The following is a 21,076-nucleotide window of genomic DNA, read 5'->3' as shown; positions in this document are numbered from 1 at the left end:
TTACATTTGTTGAGAACGTCAGCACAATACCTTCTAGTAGCACAAGTTGATTATTCATTCTTTTTTGAGCACTGTGGGATTATGTAGTTGTGGGCAATTAAAACACGTTCTCAATCTGCTTTTCTGAATGTTTATCATCCTAATTTAGATCCTAAATCTATTGTAGCAATAGCAAAAATAACAAAGTAAGTCCTGGGCTTTTTTATGTATTATATTGTAAACAGTTTGTCGTAGACATGGCCTGGCTGGTAGTGCACATGCTCTGAGACATTGTAAATTTGCACGTGTTTGGGTGACCTGAGAATAAATAATTTCAAATAATTTCCAGATGCCACATCCACCTCTATGCTGCCCTTCCAAAAAAAAAAAAAAAAGTGGCAGAAAAGAAACTTGTTTTAATGTTACATCCAAATGTCCCATGATTAATTCATAGCATTCACTAAACTATCCCTGATATTGTCTCTGTCCAGCTTGTATAGGCTGTAGCAGAGCCTGTCCACTGCAAAACTGATTAACAGGGTTATTCCGTGACCATCCCAAAAACACACAGATACATTTAGGACAGAAAAAGCATAATAACATTTAGTACAAATACTGTAGGGGTTTCAGCACCTTTGATACTTGGAACCTTAAAGGGGACCTATTATGCAAAATTCACTTTTACATAGTGTTTGTACATAAATGTGAGTCGGCAGTGTGTGTACACAAGCACCCTACAATGTTAAACGTCCACCCACTCCTCTTTCTTATATTTCTATTAATCAAAAACAGTGTGTCAAAATTAACATTTGTGCTCTAAAGTGACATCATGTTAGAGCAGGCCTCGCCCACGACTGGTGACAGACTCCACCCTATTATCATAGATCCTCCCCTGAGTGATCTACACACAGTCTGCCATTTTTTTCCACGCTGTAGCAGATAAAGTGAGAAGAATATTGTCTCAGCTTCGTAAGCGCCATAAGTGTTCTGTTGTTGGCTGAACAATTGAAAATTGAACAAAGTCTTCACGTACTCCCGGCATCAGAGCCACTGAAGACGCAGTGGACAAATTTAGTTTTTGAAGGAAATGTGCCCTAAAACATACACAAATTAGTGTATGTTTGTGCAAATTATTTTACACTGGACTGCTTTGTGAATGAGTGTCAATATAAAGCAGGATATTCAAAAATGTGATCCTCAAGCATGGATCATTACCAACTGTTTGAGTTCCAGCTTTATATCCTGAAGATGTAAGTATCGCACTTTTATTTTGTGAATGTTTGCAAATCGCCTTTCCGAATGTGCTTGTTAGCTGATTCCATGGCTAATGCAGCTAAAGTTGTCTCTGATTGTATTCATGGAGACCAAAGCTATGTCGGGGCGGGGAGCAGCAGCTCATTTGCAATTAAAGAGACACACATGAAAACAGCATGTTTTTGAGTCCACCCAAAAAGAGGCATTTACAACATGGTATAATAAATTATCCATGGGGTATTTTGAGCTGAAAATTCAGACACATTCTGAGGACACCTGAGACTTATATTACATCTTGTAAAAAAAGGCATAATAGGTCTCCTTTAAAGATGCATTCCAGACTATTGCATACGTATGTACATTTCTGAAATCCAAAAACAATATAGGTATTGCACTAACTAAAGAGCCACTTGTCACTTATTCTTAAAGGAATATTCCGGGTACAATACACGTTAAGCTCAATCGACAGTATATATGGCATAATACTGATCCCACCAAACTGTATTTTGACATGCCCCTCCATTTCTTTAAAGCTTAATCGTCCGTCCTTTACTTTAAGAAAAGAAAAAGTCTGGATTACAGTGAGGCACTTGCAATGAAAGTAAATTTGTAAACATTAAAATACTCACTATTTTAAAAGTATAGCCACAAGACATAAACATAATTTGTGTTAAAATTATTTTTGTGTCATAAAATGACTTACTAACCTTTTCTGTGTAAAGTTATTTCTAATTTTATATCTACGTTGCCATGACAATGAAATGTCAACAAACACTAAAACCCTAAAAAGACCATTTAAACAACTTTTTATCTCAAATAGTACATGAGTTTTAACATAAAAATTAAAGTAAGTGCTTTTATAAAATTATAATCTTCCCATTTCTGCCTTTAAACCCTCCAAAAGTTGTCCCCATTCACTTCCATTGTAAGTGCATCACTGTAACCCAGACTTTTTCTTTTCGTAAAGGACGGACGATTAAGCTTGTTTTAAGGTCACATCCAAATGTCCCATGATTAATTAATTTATGTTTTGTTGGACTAGGAAATCTAGCTTCATACTGTGTGACCCACATTTGGTTTTCGACTATTGAAAATGGGTAAAATACAACAATTTACAGATGGAACTACACTGAGAGCCCCATATCTCTTGAATTTACACACACAGGGCCTTCAAAATGAAAATACTAGAAGGAAAGTTTATTCTGAACCAGAACCTAAAAGGATATTAAGATATCTTAAATACTTCTGGAGTTACAGACACCCATAACTTAGGAAAAACAACACAAAATAATAGTTATTTCCTATTATTGGACAGGCCAGGGTCAGGGTAGGAACAGAGTAAAAAGGAGAGAAAAGGGGAGAGAGCGCAAACCAGAAAGAGAAAGAGTGGAATAGAGTTTCATCTTGTGTCCGGGAAGATTTAACCCCATGAAGAGCTCTAAGCCGCACTGGAAATTGTGCCTAAGTGTAAGAAGGCGTCACTGAGCCCTGGCGCGAACACACACGCACCTCTCCGGTTCCACAGCACAACACACAGCAGCTGCAACTCACCGGAGGAAATGAAATCCTGCTGTGTAACGAAGTGTGACAAACAAAATACTATTGTGCTAATCAGATCTAGTGTGTGATTCCGGCAAAATAAACACTTCCCAATAGACACAGATAATAACGACAAAGGTCTAGATAAGCAACATCAAACCTAGAAATGAAAGTTACAATAAAAGATTAGTTTGATCTAATACAGATGAAAAGTCAAAAAAATGAAAATTCTACAATCGTTGTTCCAAACCTCTTTGACTGTCTTTCTTCTGAAAAACATCTACCATTCTGCAAACCCTTGAGTCTGCAGACATGCTTTAAATCTGTCCAGAATGATTTCACAACCTTGCAACGGTGCTATAAGTTAGACAGCCTTTGCAGCTTATCAAAAGACCTTTAGATCTCATCTTGTACATATTTATAATACATTCATATCAAAGGTTATTCGAGAATTGTTTGAGAATTGTGTAAGAGTGACCTTATATATTGAAATGTTTTAATTTGCTCAGATTTCCAGATGCTATTTTTTAAGCATACTTACATAATTCTGATTCCATGGCGCAGAAACATTTAAAGAGACCTACAGTTTTGAAGGGCGTTTTAAAAAGGTTTCGAAACGTTTTTTTGGGGCATGCGTTTCCAGTAGCTTTCACATTATTTAGATACAAAAAAAGTTATTTTGAATATGTGTATAAATTGTCCTTCAGCACTACTGTATGAAAAAAGAATGAAAACACTATTGAATGTGCCACCACTTGATTTAACTATATGAACACTTACAACTTCATGTGTCACATTGAAAAGGAAAATCAGAACTAGTTTCTTCCATTGACAATTCAAAGAAACGTCTTTGCCTGGAAGTCAGTGTGACAGCAGCAGGTATGTGCCTCATTCCTACATAAGCCAAGGCCTTCTGCTGTAAACCAACACCTCACGAAAATATTTAGAGTGGAACAGTGATCAACCTGCTCACACAATATCTCCATATTGCTGCAACAACTGAAACCCCCTCAGGCCTCATCATGTGATTATGGTGCAACAGTAAAGGACTTGCTCTCGTTTCGAGAAAATAAAGCTATACATGCTTTCAGAATAGACTTTAGCCACTTAAGACACCCATTTAAGCTAATCTGTTTAATATATTCTATTAAATAACAGTTTTACTGTCATGTTGGCATTTGAACAATTGGAGCAAAAGAATAAGACATTTTTTACAGCTCAGTCAATAACTGTATAAATAGCGTAAATTTGTTGTCTGTTATTTTCAAAATCTCTTCAATCTCTTCTAGTGGAATAAAAGTGTTGCATGATTGCTGACCCCCAATCATTTCTCTTTGGTATTGTCACAGAAAATAACAATTTCTGTGTGAAAGAGAACAATGCCGAAAGAGAAAAAAGAAAGAAATCTATCCTGGTTAGTGAAATAGTACAAAGAATTGTTAAAAGGGGATAAGTTCACCCCAGCACCTTGTAATTACCAAGTGGGACATTACAAGGTTAATGCTGGTCTAGACATGGCCATTCAAGGTTGGCAAATGTTCAAGGGTAGCTACCAACGCCCCTCTAGAAATGCTTCTTATACAAACAAAGCATGTGTCAATAACTTTGGCTGGACTGTCCTCTCTGTACCACTTCGGAGTTCTGAAAGACTTCGGGATGGGAGGATTTTGTTTCACTACTATTAAACTACCAAAGACACTCATGGTGAACAAAGTCCCTCAAAATGAAGAAAAAATCCCTAAATCAAACTATATACCAAAAATGTGAGTTTAAATGACATTTTATATAAACAAATGGAAAATGTATTGCCCGGAGGTTGTTATTTGGCAGCTGAGGGGACCTAATAGAGTTACCTTTCCATTTATAAGTTATCTCTCATTTAAGTATCAACTTTGTCTCAGATATTCCCTCTAAAATTCCCAAGATGTAAAAACAGACACAAATGGGACAATTATTGACATGCAGTAAGAGTACAGAGCTATATATTGAATGTTGAAAGCATTGTTTTGAGAAATATTTGAATGAAATCTCTAACTTTTCACAGACTTTGGCAGTTTTTGTTTGTGTATGTGAATTGTCAGGATTTCTTCATGAATCTTTTCTTGTATTAGTGGTATTTATAAAGTGTTGTTAATATGCATATGTACACTCACTAAGAACTTTATTAGGTACACCTGTACACCTACTTATTCATGCAGTTACCTAATTATACAATCATATGGTAGCAGTGCAATGCTTAAAATAATGCAGATATGGGTCAGGAGCTTCAGTTAATGTTTACATCAACCATCAGAATGGGGAAAAATGTGAACGCAGTGATTTTGACTGTGGCATGGTTGTTGGTGCCAGATGGGCTGGTTTGAGTATTTCTGTAAATGCTGATCTCCTGGGATTTTCACGCACAACAGTCTCTAGAGATTATTCAGAATGGTGCCAAAAACAAAAAATACATTCAGTGAGCGGCAGTTCTGCGGACGGAAATGCCTTGTTGATGAGAGAGGTCTATGGAGAATGGACAGACTGGTTTGATCTGACAGAAAGTCTATAACAACTCAGGTAACCACTCTGTACAATTGCTGTGAGCAGAACAGCATCTCAGAATGCACATGTCGAACCTTGAGGCGGATGGGCTACAACAGCAGAAGACCATGTTGGGCTCTTTAGTAGGACCATAGTGTTTCTACAAAAGTGCTCAGTGAGTGTAAATTATATGCAAATACAAAACGACACATTTTATTGGTCTGTTAATCTGTGGGTCTCCATAAAAGAGCTGATACTCACACAACCAATGCAATCCTTTGCGGTTTTGGGTTGGTCAGTGCAATTTGTGGTTGTTGAGCTGTGTGTCCTGGTCCCTTGTGCTCTGGCCTGTTTCTGGCTGGGTCTGATTAATCTGGGTCACATCCAAAAAACTATTGGGAGTCGCTGAAGGGGAAGGGTGGACAAATTATCAGATGAACTAGACATTGGACTGAGAATGAGTGGTGAAGTGTTTGAGTTTAACTGACTGTTATTCTGTGTAGTCTTTAACGCTTGCCTCCGTCTGTGCAGGGCTTTCTCTAGCTCTGACTTTGGTGATGCAGAAGGAGGCCCTGTCCCAGATGAGGGGGAGGGGCTGGGATGCTTTACAGAGTTCTAAATGGAAACATTCAGTTACCATATCAACAGCAAGCTGTTTCCTAACACACTCTTGAATTCTATTTTAAAATGTTTATTACATAATTTTTTTAAGTAATGCATTTTTAATAATAATTCACAAGCTCACTGGTTCATTTAGTTCTGGAGTGCATTACAGGGGTAGTTCACCTCTCCATCTTAGATGTGCATGACTTTCTTCTACTGAACACAAGTACAATGTACACAAATAAAGTTTTTTGGAAGAAGATCTCATCTCTGTAGGTCCATACAATACAAGTGAATGGTGGCCAGAACTTTGAAAGATAAAAAAGCACATGAAGTCAGCATAAAAGTAATCCATAAGACTCCATTTGTTAAATGTTCAAAAGCGATATGATAGGTGTAGGTGATAAACAGATCAATACTTAAATGCTTACCATAAAACTCAACTTTCACTTTCTTGTTCTTTTATTTTTGGGGATTCACATTCTTCGTGCATATCGCCACCTACAGGGGAGGAAGGAGAACTTCATTATTGATCTGTTTCTTACCCACACCTATCATATCGCTTCTGAAGATTTAACTGGAGTCTTATGGATTCATTTTATGCAGCATTTCTATGCTTTTTGGAGCTTCAAAGTTCTTGCCACCATTCACTTTTATTGTATGGACCTACAGAGCAGACATATTCTTCTTAAAATCTCAGTTTGTGTTCAACAGAAGAAAGTTAAGTCATACACATCTGGGATGGCATGAGTGTGAGTAAATGAGGGTATTTTAATTTTTAGGTGAACTATCCCTTTAAGCTAAATATATTTGGTATGCTGTCTATAACAATGGGGCATACTGTTAGAACTACACTTACACTTACATTTAGTAATCAAATAAAATATTAATAATTTATAATTAGAGAAGATAAATAAATAAAGTAATACTTACCAGGATTCCCTGAAGTTCTTGTATGGCAGAATTTGATGGTGTCTGTTCTTTCTGCAGGAAAATCCATTAGGGAAATAATTAAGTTACATGTCATGAAACAAAATAATTTTGACAGGTTGCAATGGTTAAAGTTACTCAAAGGTTCTATGCAAAGTTTATCCAGGCTGTGAGTGTTTTCAAGTTTGTATGAGGAAGGCCTAAATGTGTACCGGGCTCTGTTGGTTGTCTGGGAAACAGGCCGGAGTTGAACGCCTTTTTTGATTCGCAGCATCATCTCATCAACAGCCTGCTGTCTAACGTCCTTCTCTGTCAGGCACACATTCAAATAGGATTTCTATTAAAACACATTTATACACAGATTTACGCACATTCATTGCCTGAATATTACTTCGGTTATAGAATCCATAAAGACACTTTTAATAATATATTTCTGTGGATTTATGATCAACAGTATTTAAGCAGATTAACACACATTTGCTGTTAAAAGGCTTCTTTTCATTAGCTGTCATTTCAGATACAGAATAATATCAGACATGTGCAAACACAAGGTTATGAGGTTTTTTAGAATGCACAAACATCAAAACCAAAGTTTTCTTTATTTAGTGGCCTTGGCAAACACTGCCAAATACTGTGAATTTTACAGTATCTGCTTACCAGTCTGATGTTCCCCTTCTGTCACTCACTCGACGTTGTGTCGGGAAGTGACACTACGGGTCTCTCTTGAGAGCCTCAGTTGCCTCTGAGCTTTGAGAAAAGGCCAAAGAGAATTGGCAAACAGAATTTGCATGTCCCTCCCTTGGACAAACGGGTATAAAAGGAGGGAATCGTGCATCTGTTTAGTCAGAATATTTCTTCGGAGCCGAGTGGTTGTGTGTCCAGGGAGCTGGCATTCATGACTGTTTCAATCACCAATACAGAGCTTTTGCAGTTGGACCTGGCAGGCCATACAGTCTACGCCCCTGGGCACTTCGACAGTGCTTCTAAAAGGGCATAAATCCTCTAAAAGAGTATCATTTTCTCTAAAACAGTTACACATTTGGCGTCGAATGTCTTTTTAAAGACGCATATTTTTGGAGGTCGACCCAGATGGCGATGGAGGCGATTTGGGGAGCTCAGCGGGCACGGGTCCAAGATGAGACCGGCTCGCCCTGCAGCCAGTCTGATGTCTCCTTCAGACCCCCTGGGCTGGATAATGATGTGGCCTATTGGCGGGATCGTCCGACACTCCTCTCCAAGGCCTGCAGAAGACAGCCTACGGTGCCACTGGACAGGCCGCCTCCGCCCTGCATTCCATGGCCCTCCTGCAAGTTCACCAGGCCAAGGCGTTAAGAGATCTGCACTTAGTCCTGATCCGGATGTGCTGCAGGAACTGCACTCAGCAACTGACCTCGCCCTCTGGGCCACAAATGTCACAGCGTGGGCACTCGGACAGGCGATGGCCAACCTTGTGGTCCAGGAACGACATCTGTGGCTGAACATGGTTGAGATGTGTGACACTGACAAAGCACACTTTGTCAACGCACCCATCTCCCAGCTCGGCAGAAGATCTAAAGTGTCCTACCACCTGCTGTCGTAGGCACGATCAAACAAGCCAGAGCTCCCTCTACCAGGCAGCTCAATGCCCTAAAATGGCATCTGTTCGCAGATGACGTTCTTCCTGATCAGAAGACCAGCAGAAGTGCGCAGTCAGGTCAGTGCTCTCATTTCTGCACAGGAGGTTGGAGGGGCGGCTGTCCCCGTCCACCTTGAAGGTGTTGTAGCCTCTATACTGGCCCACTGCGATGCAGTGGACATTAAGCCCCTGAGGGAGCATGACCTGGTCATCATGTCCCTTAAGAGACGCCCGGAGGCTGAATCCTCCTAGGCCATGTCTGTTCCCCTCACGGGGTCTCTCTGCGCCCCCCGTGGGCCCTCAGGAGAACCCCCTTCGAGCCACTAGACTCTAGGTCGAGCTGTGTGCCCTCCTCTGAAGATGGCTCTCCAGATTTCGCTCGCTTCCATCAAGAGGGCCGTCTGCCAGCAAAAATTGCCTGGAGCCCGGTCCGGCAGATGCTCAACTCACCCTAGGACCCCGACCGGGCTGTGTGCCCAAGGTTCCTACGGCACCCCTTCAGGGCCAGACAGTGAAACGAGCAAGCGACTGCCCAAGGAGGAGGCAGACCCAGACTTATTGTTGCTGTGTCCCTTGCGGCTTCGAGCACACTCTATGAGGAGCGTGGAATTCTCGTGGGCACCGGCCACCGGCGCCTCTCTAGTAGACATGGGAAAAGCAGCGGGCTGGGCAACACCCAATACCTTTGTGAGATCAATAACCTCCGACGGTTGAGTCGGCCCTGGCCCGTGTTTCTAGGTCCGAGCACGTAGAACTCGGTAACATGGGACAGCTTCCCCTCTTCTGAGGTTAATCCATGCGTTTTACCCCCAGGTGAGTCCACAAAAGCTCACGCTACCTGGATGATTTTCCTCCATAGCCCTCTGGCTCGCAAATTCAGTGGAGGAATTCCCGACCAGATCCACTACGGGTACTAATTACTCTGTACTGGAATAGGTACTCCACAGGTATCAGTCATCACGATTACCCCCTGTGTTGTATTTTCCGTGGTAAGGTCCCGCGGTAAGGTTCCTCGGTGGACCCGCGTCTCCCTTGGGCAGCTCTCCCTGCCCCAGGTCGCTGTGTTTGTAGAGCTCCTCCCTCACCAGGTAGGACCTACCACCACCACTTCCATGTGTGTCTCGTAAGCCCATATGACGTATTTGCCACATGTGACCTCCCCAGCCTGGGCAGGATGTGGTCTCCGTAGGGTCTTTTCCCCCTGAAAGAATAGAAGTCGGAAAAGAACACCTTCCCCGATGCATGTTATAGCGTTAGATTGCCCCAGCCACTTCTAACAGCCCTATGGTGAACATAGAGATAGAAAAGGCTGTGGCTGGCACGGCCTGCTCCCATGCTTGGCACGTCACTTTGTCCCCCCCCCTCAAGAGAAGAGGAAGGCCGGGAACCTAAAAAGTGTATGACGTTTTTATGGGGTGTTGGGGAAGGTTATGTGCAGCCTGGCAAGGGCTGCTCCTTTGGCACGCAACAGCTTGTTTGCACCCGCATAAGCAGTTCATGAAACACGGTTCAGTGTTGTGCCATTATTGGATAGGGACCCCTAGTGTCACTTCACCAACACAACATCGAGTGAGTGACAGAAGGGGAACGTCATCTAGGTTACTGTCGTTACCCAGTTCCCTGATGGAGGGAACGAGACATTGTGTCCCTCTTGCCACAACACCGTACCAACCACTGTAACGGCCGAAAATTATTCTCGGCTCCTCAGTGCAAAACCTGACTAAAAAGATGTATGATTCCCTCCTTTTATACAGGTATTTTTTGGGGGAAGGACATGCAAATTCTGTTCCCCAATTCTCATTGGCCATTTCTCAAAGCTCAGAGGCAACTGAGGCTCTCAAGAGAGACCCCTAGTTTCACTTCACTGACACAACGTCTCGTTCCCTCCATCAGGGAAAGGGGGTTACGACAGTAATCTAGACGTTTTCCTGACATGACAAAAATGTCAATCTTTGTAAAAAATTCAACATGCATTTCAGAACTGCAATAACCTATTCCAATAACGGAAATAATCAAAAAGTGGTTCTACATTTACAAGAACACAATATTGTTCAATGAAGTATCTAAATTTTAGAAGCAGTTCTAATTATTATGACGTGAAATAATTTGAGTCAATCCATTCAAAAGACAACCATTCCTTGGAAATGTTTAAACTCAGTGAAAAAGAAGGTGAAAGTTCAACAGTGAGATTGTATAAACCAGAAAATTGTGCCGATAATTGAAGAATCGTCACATTTTTGTAAGCATAAATGGGTAATGAATTATCCAGACTCTGTACAAAAGTGTTTGTCCTTCAGCAAAAGACTGTAGTCATTTTCTATTATATCTCACTTTAAGGCTGGAAGAAATGGCTTAGGACAAACTTGAACTTGACCCAAGTCTTTCATTTTTATCGGCTGCTGCATGATGAGAAACTGAACTTATATGTAACAGTGTACATTAATTACATTCCCTCAAACTAAATAAAATGCAGCATTTTAATTGACACTTAACACTGATCAAAAAGGTCAACATAAATGCCTGAAATCTTTTTGTTTTTATACAGCTCGACGAGGAACTACAGGGCAGCCCCGAAACGAAACAATGACAAAACCTTGAAACATTAGCCACCACTGAATGTTTTAAATGACCAATCTATGTAATCTTTGCATGTATTCATTTTTTCTGAGGCACGTACATCTTTCCCTATGTAGCCTTACAATAAATGGCAAATAATCTCCTATAGGTCTATGCTGGATGTTTACTCTTTACCTGCGCTTTTGTCAGAGGAGTCCTTCTCTACTAATGGAATTTCAGTGTTGACATCTTTTTTCTTCCGGAGTAAAGACAATAATGAGCTGAAAGAGAATGAGAAAATAGAGAAAACATACATAAACATAGAGTTTAACCCTGTTGGCCAGCAAGCACCGCTCCATTCTCGAAGAACAGTGCGAAAATCATACTTGACCGTGTTTTCTCTGGAGACTGAAGCCGAGGTTGCTTATTCATTTAAAAAGCAGCCACTCAGTTTTGGGGACAGAGAGCTTGCTGTGCAATAATTACTGACACTTGAAATGCACAAACAGACACTCACCTGAGTGGGTTGCTTGAGGTAGCAGAAGGTGGAGGAGGTGGCGGTGGTGGAGGAGGTGGCACTGGGGCAGCTGATGGTGGGTCGGAGGCCTGCTGAAGTTTCTTCTTCAGTTCCTCCACTGTAAAACACACACACACACACACACACACACACACACACACACACACACACACACACACACACACACACACACACACAAATGTTGTGTTTCCATGTTTTATGGGGACTTTCCATAGACATAATGGTTTTTATACTGTACAAACTTTATATTCTATCCCCTAAACCTAACCCTACCCCTAAACCGAACCCTCACAGAAAACTTTCTGCATTTTTACATTTTCAAAAAACATAATTTAGTATGATTTATAAGCTGTTTTCCTCATGGGGACCGACAAAATGTCCCCACAAGGTCAAAAATTTCGGGTTTTACTATCCTTATGGGGACATTTGGTCCCCACAAAGTGATAAATACACGCTACACACACACACACACACACACACACACACACACACACACAAACAGTGTCTGAGTCCTCAGTGCAACAAACACCTGGATGGATTTGATCTGTTACACTGGGACAGGTGAACAGGTGTAGCCATATCCGCAAGAGTTTTAGATCAGAATACTGGTGTGATCCAGGCATCTGACTTACAACACAGCCGACACGGCCACTGGCTGCCATGAAACACAGTGAAATTAAACAGTTGTGTGGTTGTGTACCTGTGAATGTGTATGTACCTGAAAATCTGAGGTCTTTGTTCTCGGTTTCAGCTTTAGTGTATTTGTGCTGCCATTCTTTTCTCTCCTCCTCTAGCAGTTCGGTTTGTTTCTGTAAAGTTGTCAGCTGCTTCATTAACTCAATGCCATTTACCTGTACTTCCAGAGCCTTCACCTGGTATACAGAACACACACAGCCCAATAATAAACAACTTAAGCAAACAACAACAACAAAAATATACAAAGTAGATAAGATCATTTTTGCTCTGATGTTTCCGGACAAACTGAGAACAGCCATTTGGTGTTCATGCTGCTGTTTAGTGGGCCTGTCTCACTGAACACACACTCGACTGCCTGTTCCGCCTAGAGCCTGGAGTTTGTCTTGTGTAATTTAATTTCTTTGTGGCAGCTTGTGGATAAATATGCAAAGTTTTGGTGCTTATGCCTCCTGTGGCATGGAGTTTTTTCTTTTTTTTGTGCTGGTTCTGCTAGCGACTGGAGCTTGTTCTGTGGAGTAACAGACCTTCGAGACAGTTATGTGGATGAATCTACTCGTTTTTCTTTGTGTTTATTATGCTTGTTGACTGGAGTTTGTTTTATAGACAATGTTTTTGCTGTGTAATTCTGTTTTACAAAATCTGTATAGACACACTGAATTTGAGCAATCCAATGGCAAAGTTGTCGCGGGGACTCTCGTAGGCGTACATGGACTGTTTGAGTTTAGAGGGATGGACGCCGGTTGGCACTTTTGTGCACAGGGTTAATGCACGCATTTTCATTTTTTCTGTTTGTTTGGTTCAGGGGAAGTTTGGGGTTTAATTGTTACACTAATGTTGGAATGAGATCTTTATAATATTGTTTTTGCCATACATTTTTTCTAATATGTCAAATGTTAATATGAGTGGATTATCTCTCTCCACGTGAAATGTGAATGGGTTGGGGCACTCCATAAAAAGGTTATTTCTTTTCTTAAATGTAAGAAATATGATATAGTGTTTCTTCATGAAATGCATCTTTCCCCACAGGAAGCTGGAAAATTTGGGAAGATTTGGGGTGGACTTTTTTTCTTTAGTGCTGGCAAGTAAGAGCAGGGGAGTCATTATATTGATAAGTAAACATCTACAATTCAAATGTCTTCAACAGATTAAAGATAAATTAGGAAATGGTTGATTTTGACTAAATCTGCACACCTAACACTGATGACCAGGGCATTTTTATAGATCTTGAAGGGATGTTGCAAGCCACCGGCACCCCTCATAGTATAATATTGGGAGGAGACTTTAATCTTTTGATCGACTCAATCCTTGATCATAGTGAAGCAAAAGTGTGCAATCCCACCAGAGCAACATTGACGCTTCTCAGGATGTGTAAAAATCTTGGCCCTACAGATATTTGGAGACTTTTGAACCCATCTGGTAGGATTTTTTAAATGTTTTTCATCAGTCCATAAGATTTATTCTAGAATAGATTTTTTTGTATATCTAAATTCCTCATTTCATCTGTCACAGATCACACCCTGGTGAGTTTAGAGGTGTTGCCACATATGGAGAAAATAAATCATATAGTTTGTGCTTTAATATATCCCTTTTGTAAAATCCTGGATTTAAACAAATGTTAAAGGCTGAAATTAATTTTTATATGGAGACCAACTGGTCCACCTGTGGGCATGGCTTGGGAGGCACTTAAAGCGGTTCTTAGGGGTCGGATCGTACAGTATGCATCATTCACCAAAAAATCCAAAGCAAGAGAACTCATGGAGTTGGAAGGGAATATTAAAAGTGCCGAGGCAGAGCTGAAGCATAGACTGTTATCTGATGGCCTCAGAGAATTGACCTGTCTAAAATTTTTGGCTATTCAGGGCAAGACGGGAGACAAAGCAGGGAAGCTTTAGGCTAGATACATAAAGCAGAGAGTCTTTTTCTACCATTCCCTCAGTGAAATCTGCTGGTGGGGAAATATTTACCTTGGCCATTGATATTAATAATGGTTTTACATTTTTTTATCTTGATCTTTATAGTTCCACATCTTCGTCTACTGATGAAGTTATTAGGAACTTCATGGAACCATAAGAACTCCCTAAACTGACGACTGAGCAAAACATTCTCTTGATTCTGAGATAACCTTGGAAGAGCTTGACGAGGTAATTAAGGCCTTTCCTACAGGTAAGGCTCCGGGGCCAGATGGTTTTGAGATCTTATGCTACAGAATTGGCTCCACATTTGTTAGAAATGTATATGGAATCATTAAAGAACGGAAAGCTTCCGCCAACCATGACACAAGCCCGGATCAGTCTCATCCTTAAAAAGGACAAAGATCAAAGCGAATGTAAGAGTTACTGTCCAATTTCCCTGATCCTGCTAGACGTAAAAATATTTTTAATCAGCAAACCAATTAAGTAAAGTTATGACATCCCTTATAAATATAGATCAGGTGGGGTTTATTCGGGGCCGCAGCTCTTTTTTATCAATAAAAAAAGTTAATTACAAATAAATAGCTATATGGGGTGCAGCGTGATTGAAAAGAAGGCGTTTAAGTACACAAAACATTTTCTCCTTGGCTGAACTTGATTCAGTCGTGGACAGTGGTTTCACGTGTTTTGAAATGAGTTTTTGTAAAGCTGAAGTATGTGACTTTTTCAGTGCTTAAAAAAATTATTCTATCCCAGCTTAATATGCAGAGACAACTATTGTCACGATGTGGGTAATCAGGAGAAGGGAGACGGCAGATGCGGATCCAAACGCAGTTTTATTCATATATGTGTACACAGATGAAAAGGCACGGGAACAAAAGAACGTCCTCGAGGGGAAAATAAACTCAAAGTCAAAAGGGTGAACACAAGTTGACAAACATCCACGAAGGGGCACGAACACGAATTAACATCAGGGAGCAGGAACAGCAAAACGACTCGGTTACTTACGTAACCTCGGTTCCCTGAGAGGAGGGAACGAGTATTGTGTAAGTAGCTTACACTATGGGAAAACTCAGTTTCTCGAGAAATATTGAAGTCTTTATGTAAAACGCATTGCAGTTGCACAGCAGACAGCAATGAGCGAGGCAGCTCGGTCATTGGCTGTGCCGCGGCAACTGCTCGAACCAATGACGGGGCGACTCTGAACGCGCGACCAATGGGCGCATAATAAATCCTCTAAGTCGGTCAGAGACGGACCTTATAAGGGAGGAGGTGATGTCCAGCATACACACACTCTATTCCATTCTATAGTCAGGCTGATAGAATGTTGGAATGCAATGAGGGGACCTGTAGGTTATAAAACCTGATAAATGTCGAAGGCGAGGCCCAGCCTGCCGCCGCACAAATATCTTCAATGGGTATCCCACTCGACCACGCCCACGAGGAGGCCATGCTCCTCGTAGAGTGAGCTCTGATGCCTAAGGGGCATTGAAGGCCCTTGGCTTCATAAGCCAGTGCTATAGCATCCACTATCCAGCGTGATATTCTTTGCTTTGAGACAGCGAGACCCTTAGTTCGGCCGCCAAAGCATACGAATAATTGTTCCGTCTCTCTGAACAGGGCAGAACGTTCCAAATATACTCTGAGCGCCCTGACCAGGCAGAGTAATTTTGCGTTGCTTTCGTCTGCTGGGGACGATAGCGCTGCCAGAGATATCACCTGTGCTCTGAAGGGTGTAGAGAGCACTTTAGGAATATACCCATGCTTTGGCCTAAAGACAACTCTGCAGTCGTTAGGTCCAAATTCCAGGCAAGCAGCGCTTGATGACAGCGCGTGCAGGTCACCCACTCTTTTAACTGAAGCGAGCCAGCAAGCGCGGTTTTGGCGGAGCTGCTTAAGGTGCACGGTTCGGAGAGGTTCGAACGGGGCACCCTTGAGTGCGTCCAGGACCGTGGCCAGGTCCCAGATCGGCACCGAAGGTGGGCGAGGAGGGTTCATCCTCCTAGCGCCTCTTAGGAAACGAACGATCAGATCGTTTTTCCCTAATGAATGTCCTTTATCAGGATTGTGTGCGCCGCTATGGCAGCCACACAGACTTTGAGCGTGGAGGGTGTGCGGCCCGCCTCCAGTAGCTCCTGCAAAAAGGCGAGTACACTTGGTATCTCGCACGTTTTGGGGTTCAAACTCTTGGTATCACACCAGTCACTGAACACTTTCCACTTTCGGGCATACAAGCGCCTCGTAGAGGCGCTCGCGCCTCAGTAATGGTTCTCAAAACTCCACTGGGGAGGTTCTCGGGAACCCGTTGAGGGGCCATGCATGGAGGGCCCACAGATCGGGCGGGGATGAAGAATCATCCCGCTGGCCTGTCCGAGGAGGTCTTGCCTCAGCGGAATCGGCCATGGGGCAGATTGCATCATCTGTATCAGTTCTAGAAACCACGTCTGGTTTTTCCAGAGTGGGGCTACCAGGAGCACTGCACATTTCACCTCCCTGATCCGACTGATGACCTGAGGTAGCATCGCGATCGGGGAAAAGCATACAAGGGCGGCTCGGCCAAACTTGGGCGGCAGCGTCCATGCTTTTTGAGAAGAAGAGAGGGCAGTGCGCGTTTTCCTTGGAGGCGAAGAGGTCGACCTCTGCCTCGCCAAAGGTTTGCCATAACCACTGAACCGTCAGAGGGTGGAGAGACCATTCTCCTGGGAGAACCTTGTCTCTGGATAGCATGTCCGCTCCTTGGTTCAGGACACCTGGCACGTGCGCTGCCCTTATCAAAAAGTGGCCTGAGCGCCACGCGTGAGTGGGGACACGGCTCTTGAGCCAGCGCTGGAGAGGACGCATGTGCAACAATCCTAGCTGGAGTACAGCTGATGCTGAGGCCATGAGACCGAGCATTCTTTGAAATCGTTTGACGGGGGCGTGCACGCCCGTTCTGAACGATGTTGCAAAGCGTTGAATAGAGAGCGCACGCTCTGATGAGAGGCGTGCTGTCATCTGCACTGAGTCTAGCACTATTCCCAGAAAAGAGATATTCTGGCTGGGGGATAGCACGCTCTTTGCAAAATTGATTCTCAGACCCAGGCATTCTAGATGGCTGATAATCCAAGATCTGTGCGTCATTAACTGGTCCTCTGATTGTGCTATGATTAGCCAATCGTCGAGGTAATTCAGTATTCGCACTCCCCGCTGTCTCAGGGGGGAAAGTTTCGTGAATGTACGGGGGGCCAATGATAGGCCGAATGGTAGTACTGTGTACTGGTATGGCTGTCCCTCGAAAGCGAATCTCAGAAAGGGCCTGTGATGAGGCGCTATCGGAATGTGATAGAAATCCACTGATAGAAACCAATCCCCGGGGCGAACTTGCACGAGGATATGTTTGGTTGTTAACATTCTGAACGAGCGAATCATTAAAGCTTTGTTCAGATGTCTGAGATCCAGGATGGGGCGAAGGCCACCGTCCTTTTCGGACGAGAAAATAGCGGCTGTAAAAACCCGCCTCGCTCAAAGAGGGAGGAACAGTTTCTATAGCGCCCTTCTCTATCAGTTTGAGCACCTCGGTGCATAGAACATGTGACACATCTTTTCTCACTTTCGTCTCGACCACCGCTGAAAAGCGGGGTGGTCTGCGAGCGAACTGAAGTGAGTATCCGTGTTTTATTATGTTCAAAACCCATTTCGGCATGTCGGGGATTTTTTCCCAGGCTTCTGCTCGCACAGATATGGGCTGAATGCTGGCTGGGGGCGTGTCGCAGTGACGTATGGGCCCCACCGGCAAATCGCTTTGTGCTAACACAGAGTCTACGGCTCTCAGAGGCGCAGGTGCGCGCTGAGCAGCCGTATTGAGTGCCGAGTGCAGGGGTGCGTGTGAGAGTACAGGCACGTGCGCTATCTCCGAGATGCTCACAGCACGAGTCGGAGAGATGCTTGCAACTGTATGAATAGGTGTATGGGGTGCATACATCATAATAGGCACGTGCGCCACATTCATAAAGCTTTCCGCATTTAGCGGGGAGTTTCTTTGCTCGCGCATTGCATCTGTGATGCTTGCGACATGAAATAGAGAGCTGTTTGAAACTGTATGGGTAGCTGTGTGTAGAGGTGCGTGCAGTACAGCAGGCACGCGCGCTACACTTATAGTATTTCCCGTTTTTACTGGGGAAGTGTTTATAACTGTGGGAACAGTGCTTGTGTGTAGTGGTGCATACATGACAATAGGCACACGATCTACATTTTTGGGACATCCAGCCTGAACTGGGGAGGTATTTGGCACTGTTTGGACAGTATTGATATGTGGGAATGCGCACTTTAGTGTGGACATGTGAACCCTTAGTGACACAGGCAGAAAATGACTCTTTTCGTGATTTCTGTGTGTCGCCGTAAAAACGGCGTTTGACTGCAGGTGAGCGAGTTTTATGACTGGCCCATTGACTGCTGTATAGACATTTCCAGCCGCCTGTAAGGGGACTGGGTAATGTTTTAGATGTTTGAGAGAGAGCGGTCCGGCTTTTGCGAGACACGTACTCTCTCTTTTTCTTCCTGTTGCTAGGAAGACTTACGAGGCTCCGTGTTCAGAGTGATTCTGGGCCGAGGACGTCGTTGCTCGTGCGGCTTTCTTCGGCCAGCGGAACGCGGGCGGCGTCCAGCGTCCTTTTCAGGTCTGCTCTTCGTCTGGGAGACGGGCGGCTCTGCCCTGGCTCGCTGCTGCTGCGGTTTCTGAGATGAGCTGGAGCGCTTGGGCAGGAAGTGATGCATAGCTTGCGAATCCTTCCGAGCCTCAGTGAAGCGCTCAGTGAATTATCTCACCGCCGGTCCGAACAGGCCGCTTGGAGTGACAGGCGCGTCAAGAAATGGTGCCTTATCCGCGTCCTTCATCTCCGTTAGCCACAGATGGCGCTCAAGGACGGTCAAATTAGCCATGGCCCGGCCGATGGATTGGGCGGTGGCCTTTGTGGCTCGCAGGGCTACGTCCGTAGCGCTGCGCAGGTCCTTGAAAGCCTCGGGTTCAGGTCCAGACTCGTCCATGGTGTGGAGAAGTTTGGCCTGAAAAACTTGTAGGACCGCCATCGAATGCAGCGCTGACGCAGCTTGGCCGGCGGCGGTGTATGTGCGACCGGCGAGAGCTGAGGTGGTTCTGCAGGGCTTCGAGGGGTGAGAAGCTCTGGCCTTCCATCCAGCAGTGGAGGGTGGGCATAGATGGTTGGCCACGGTCTCCTCGAGGGGCGGAGTTGCCTCGTAGCCTCTTTCTCTCGCGCCGTCCACTGAGGAGAGCGAGGAAGAAAAAGAAGGCTTTAGGCGAGCAGAGTGCGGGGCTTTCCATGACTTTGTGAGCTCGTCGTGGACCACAGGGAAGAAAGGAGAGGGTCTCTGTCGGGGGCCTGCCGGCGCCTGCAAGAACCACTCGTCCAGCCGGCTGCTGGGCGGGTTCTTCGGGGAAGACCAGTCGAGCCCGAGGTCTTCCACGGCTTTTGACAGGATACGGACGATTTCCGAGTCCATGCTGGTGCCAGCGCTCGTGTCCGCTGATGTCGATGGCGCGGGGTCGAACAAGCCCGGCCAGTCGTCGGATGCAGCGTCAAGAGAGGGCTGTCATCCTTTCCATCGTTGTCCCCTGATGTGCCGAGCGAGGCGAGACCCACCGCTTTGTTGGAGGGTACAGGTCTGCTCTCGTGAAGTGGACTGGCGGCGGGGAGATTTCTGGTAGCGGTGATGTACGCGGGGACTGAGCGGCGTGGCGTCACCGAAGTCGGCGTGCTCTGGCAGCCTCTGTGAGCGGCGCTTTTCTTGCGTGGCTCGAGCGGAGGTGGCAGCACGGTGGAAGCCGGCTCGTTTGCGGTGAAAACGGCAAAGCGAGCGCGCAGCTCGCCGAGGCCCAAGGAGTCGCATTCGGGGCATCCGCCCTGAATGAGTGCAGCTTCTGCGTGGTCCAGACCCAGGCAGCGAGTGCAGATGATGTGCCGATCTCCGTCGTGAAGAGGGCCTCTGCACGAGGCGCAGGCTGAAGGCATTTGAAACAACGCTTTGGAAAATCACTCTTTTACTTTTAAAAGCGTCGCGGGGGCGAGCGCTTGCAGTAAAGGATATGCGATGCACGCCGGATGGCGTAGCAGAAGGCTTCGAAGGCGGCTGAAGGCGCCGGCGTCCTCTTAGCAGTCCCGCTGTAAGCTTGTCAACGGCGGCGAAAGACTCCAACAATCCGGAGGATCCAGCGAAGAGAAGGTCTTCGCTGAAGGAGATTAAATCTAAAGGAACGCGCATGACAGGGTGCCCATTATATAGCCTGCTATGCTAATTTCGGCAGGCTCTGAGCGCACGAACGTGAGGCGCGCGCCCATTGGTCGTGCGTTCAGAGTCGCCCCGTCATTGGTTCGAGCAGTTGCCGCGGCACAGCCAATGACCGAGCTGCCTCGCTCATCGCTGTCTGCTGTGCAGCTGCAATGCGTTTTACATAAAGACTTCAATATTTCTCGAGAAACAGAGTTTTCCCATAGCGTAAGCTACTTACGCAATAGGAGAGACCTCTCCATAGGGGACATGAAACGATCCATACACGAACACTCATCAACAAACAACGACCGACAGCGACTGAACAAACAGACAGGGTTAAATACATGGACATGGGAAAACAGGGGCCAATGAACAGACAGAACTCAAACAAGATGACAGGGTAATAAACAGAAACCAATGGCAAACTAACGAGGGACAGGTGAAAGCAATGACGGAAAACACGAACGCTAACAAACAGACTATGGCGTTACATAGGGACAAAAGTGAAAACTAAGAAATGCACAAAATGACAAAAATGGCAAACAAGAGGGAACAGTGAAACAAGACAGGGTAACTGTTACAACTATTAGTAAGCCATTCATATGTAAATGTTCTCAAAAACTGTAAAATTTGTATCTCTGTGGCGCTATAAAATTCCTGTGGTTATTTGAG

The 21,076-nt window shown here is 44.4% G+C and overlaps 1 protein-coding gene across 1 annotated transcript in view; it reads right to left on the bottom strand.

Annotated features, from left to right (window-relative positions):
• The window catches only part of LOC127657331 (shootin-1-like), a 47,261-nt gene that overhangs the window by 1,532 nt on the left and 24,653 nt on the right, over positions 1–21,076 (bottom strand). Inside the window, exons 9-17 of the mRNA XM_052146068.1 lie at positions 12,253–12,406; positions 11,514–11,631; positions 11,192–11,277; positions 7,038–7,134; positions 6,829–6,879; positions 6,327–6,396; positions 6,038–6,203; positions 5,781–5,907; positions 5,554–5,697 (exon numbers count right to left, since the gene is read on the bottom strand). Of these exons, the coding sequence (XP_052002028.1) occupies positions 6,372–6,396; positions 6,829–6,879; positions 7,038–7,134; positions 11,192–11,277; positions 11,514–11,631; positions 12,253–12,406 (531 nt within the window). The 3' untranslated portion in view covers positions 5,554–5,697; positions 5,781–5,907; positions 6,038–6,203; positions 6,327–6,371. The remainder of the gene's footprint in view (positions 1–5,553; positions 5,698–5,780; positions 5,908–6,037; positions 6,204–6,326; positions 6,397–6,828; positions 6,880–7,037; positions 7,135–11,191; positions 11,278–11,513; positions 11,632–12,252; positions 12,407–21,076) is intronic.

This window comes from Xyrauchen texanus, chromosome 16 (genome assembly GCF_025860055.1).
Source record: "Xyrauchen texanus isolate HMW12.3.18 chromosome 16, RBS_HiC_50CHRs, whole genome shotgun sequence".
Taxonomy (NCBI): domain Eukaryota; kingdom Metazoa; phylum Chordata; class Actinopteri; order Cypriniformes; family Catostomidae; genus Xyrauchen; species Xyrauchen texanus.
The sequence above is the reverse complement of the archived record's forward strand: the minus strand, read 5'-3'. Positions and strand labels throughout refer to the sequence as shown.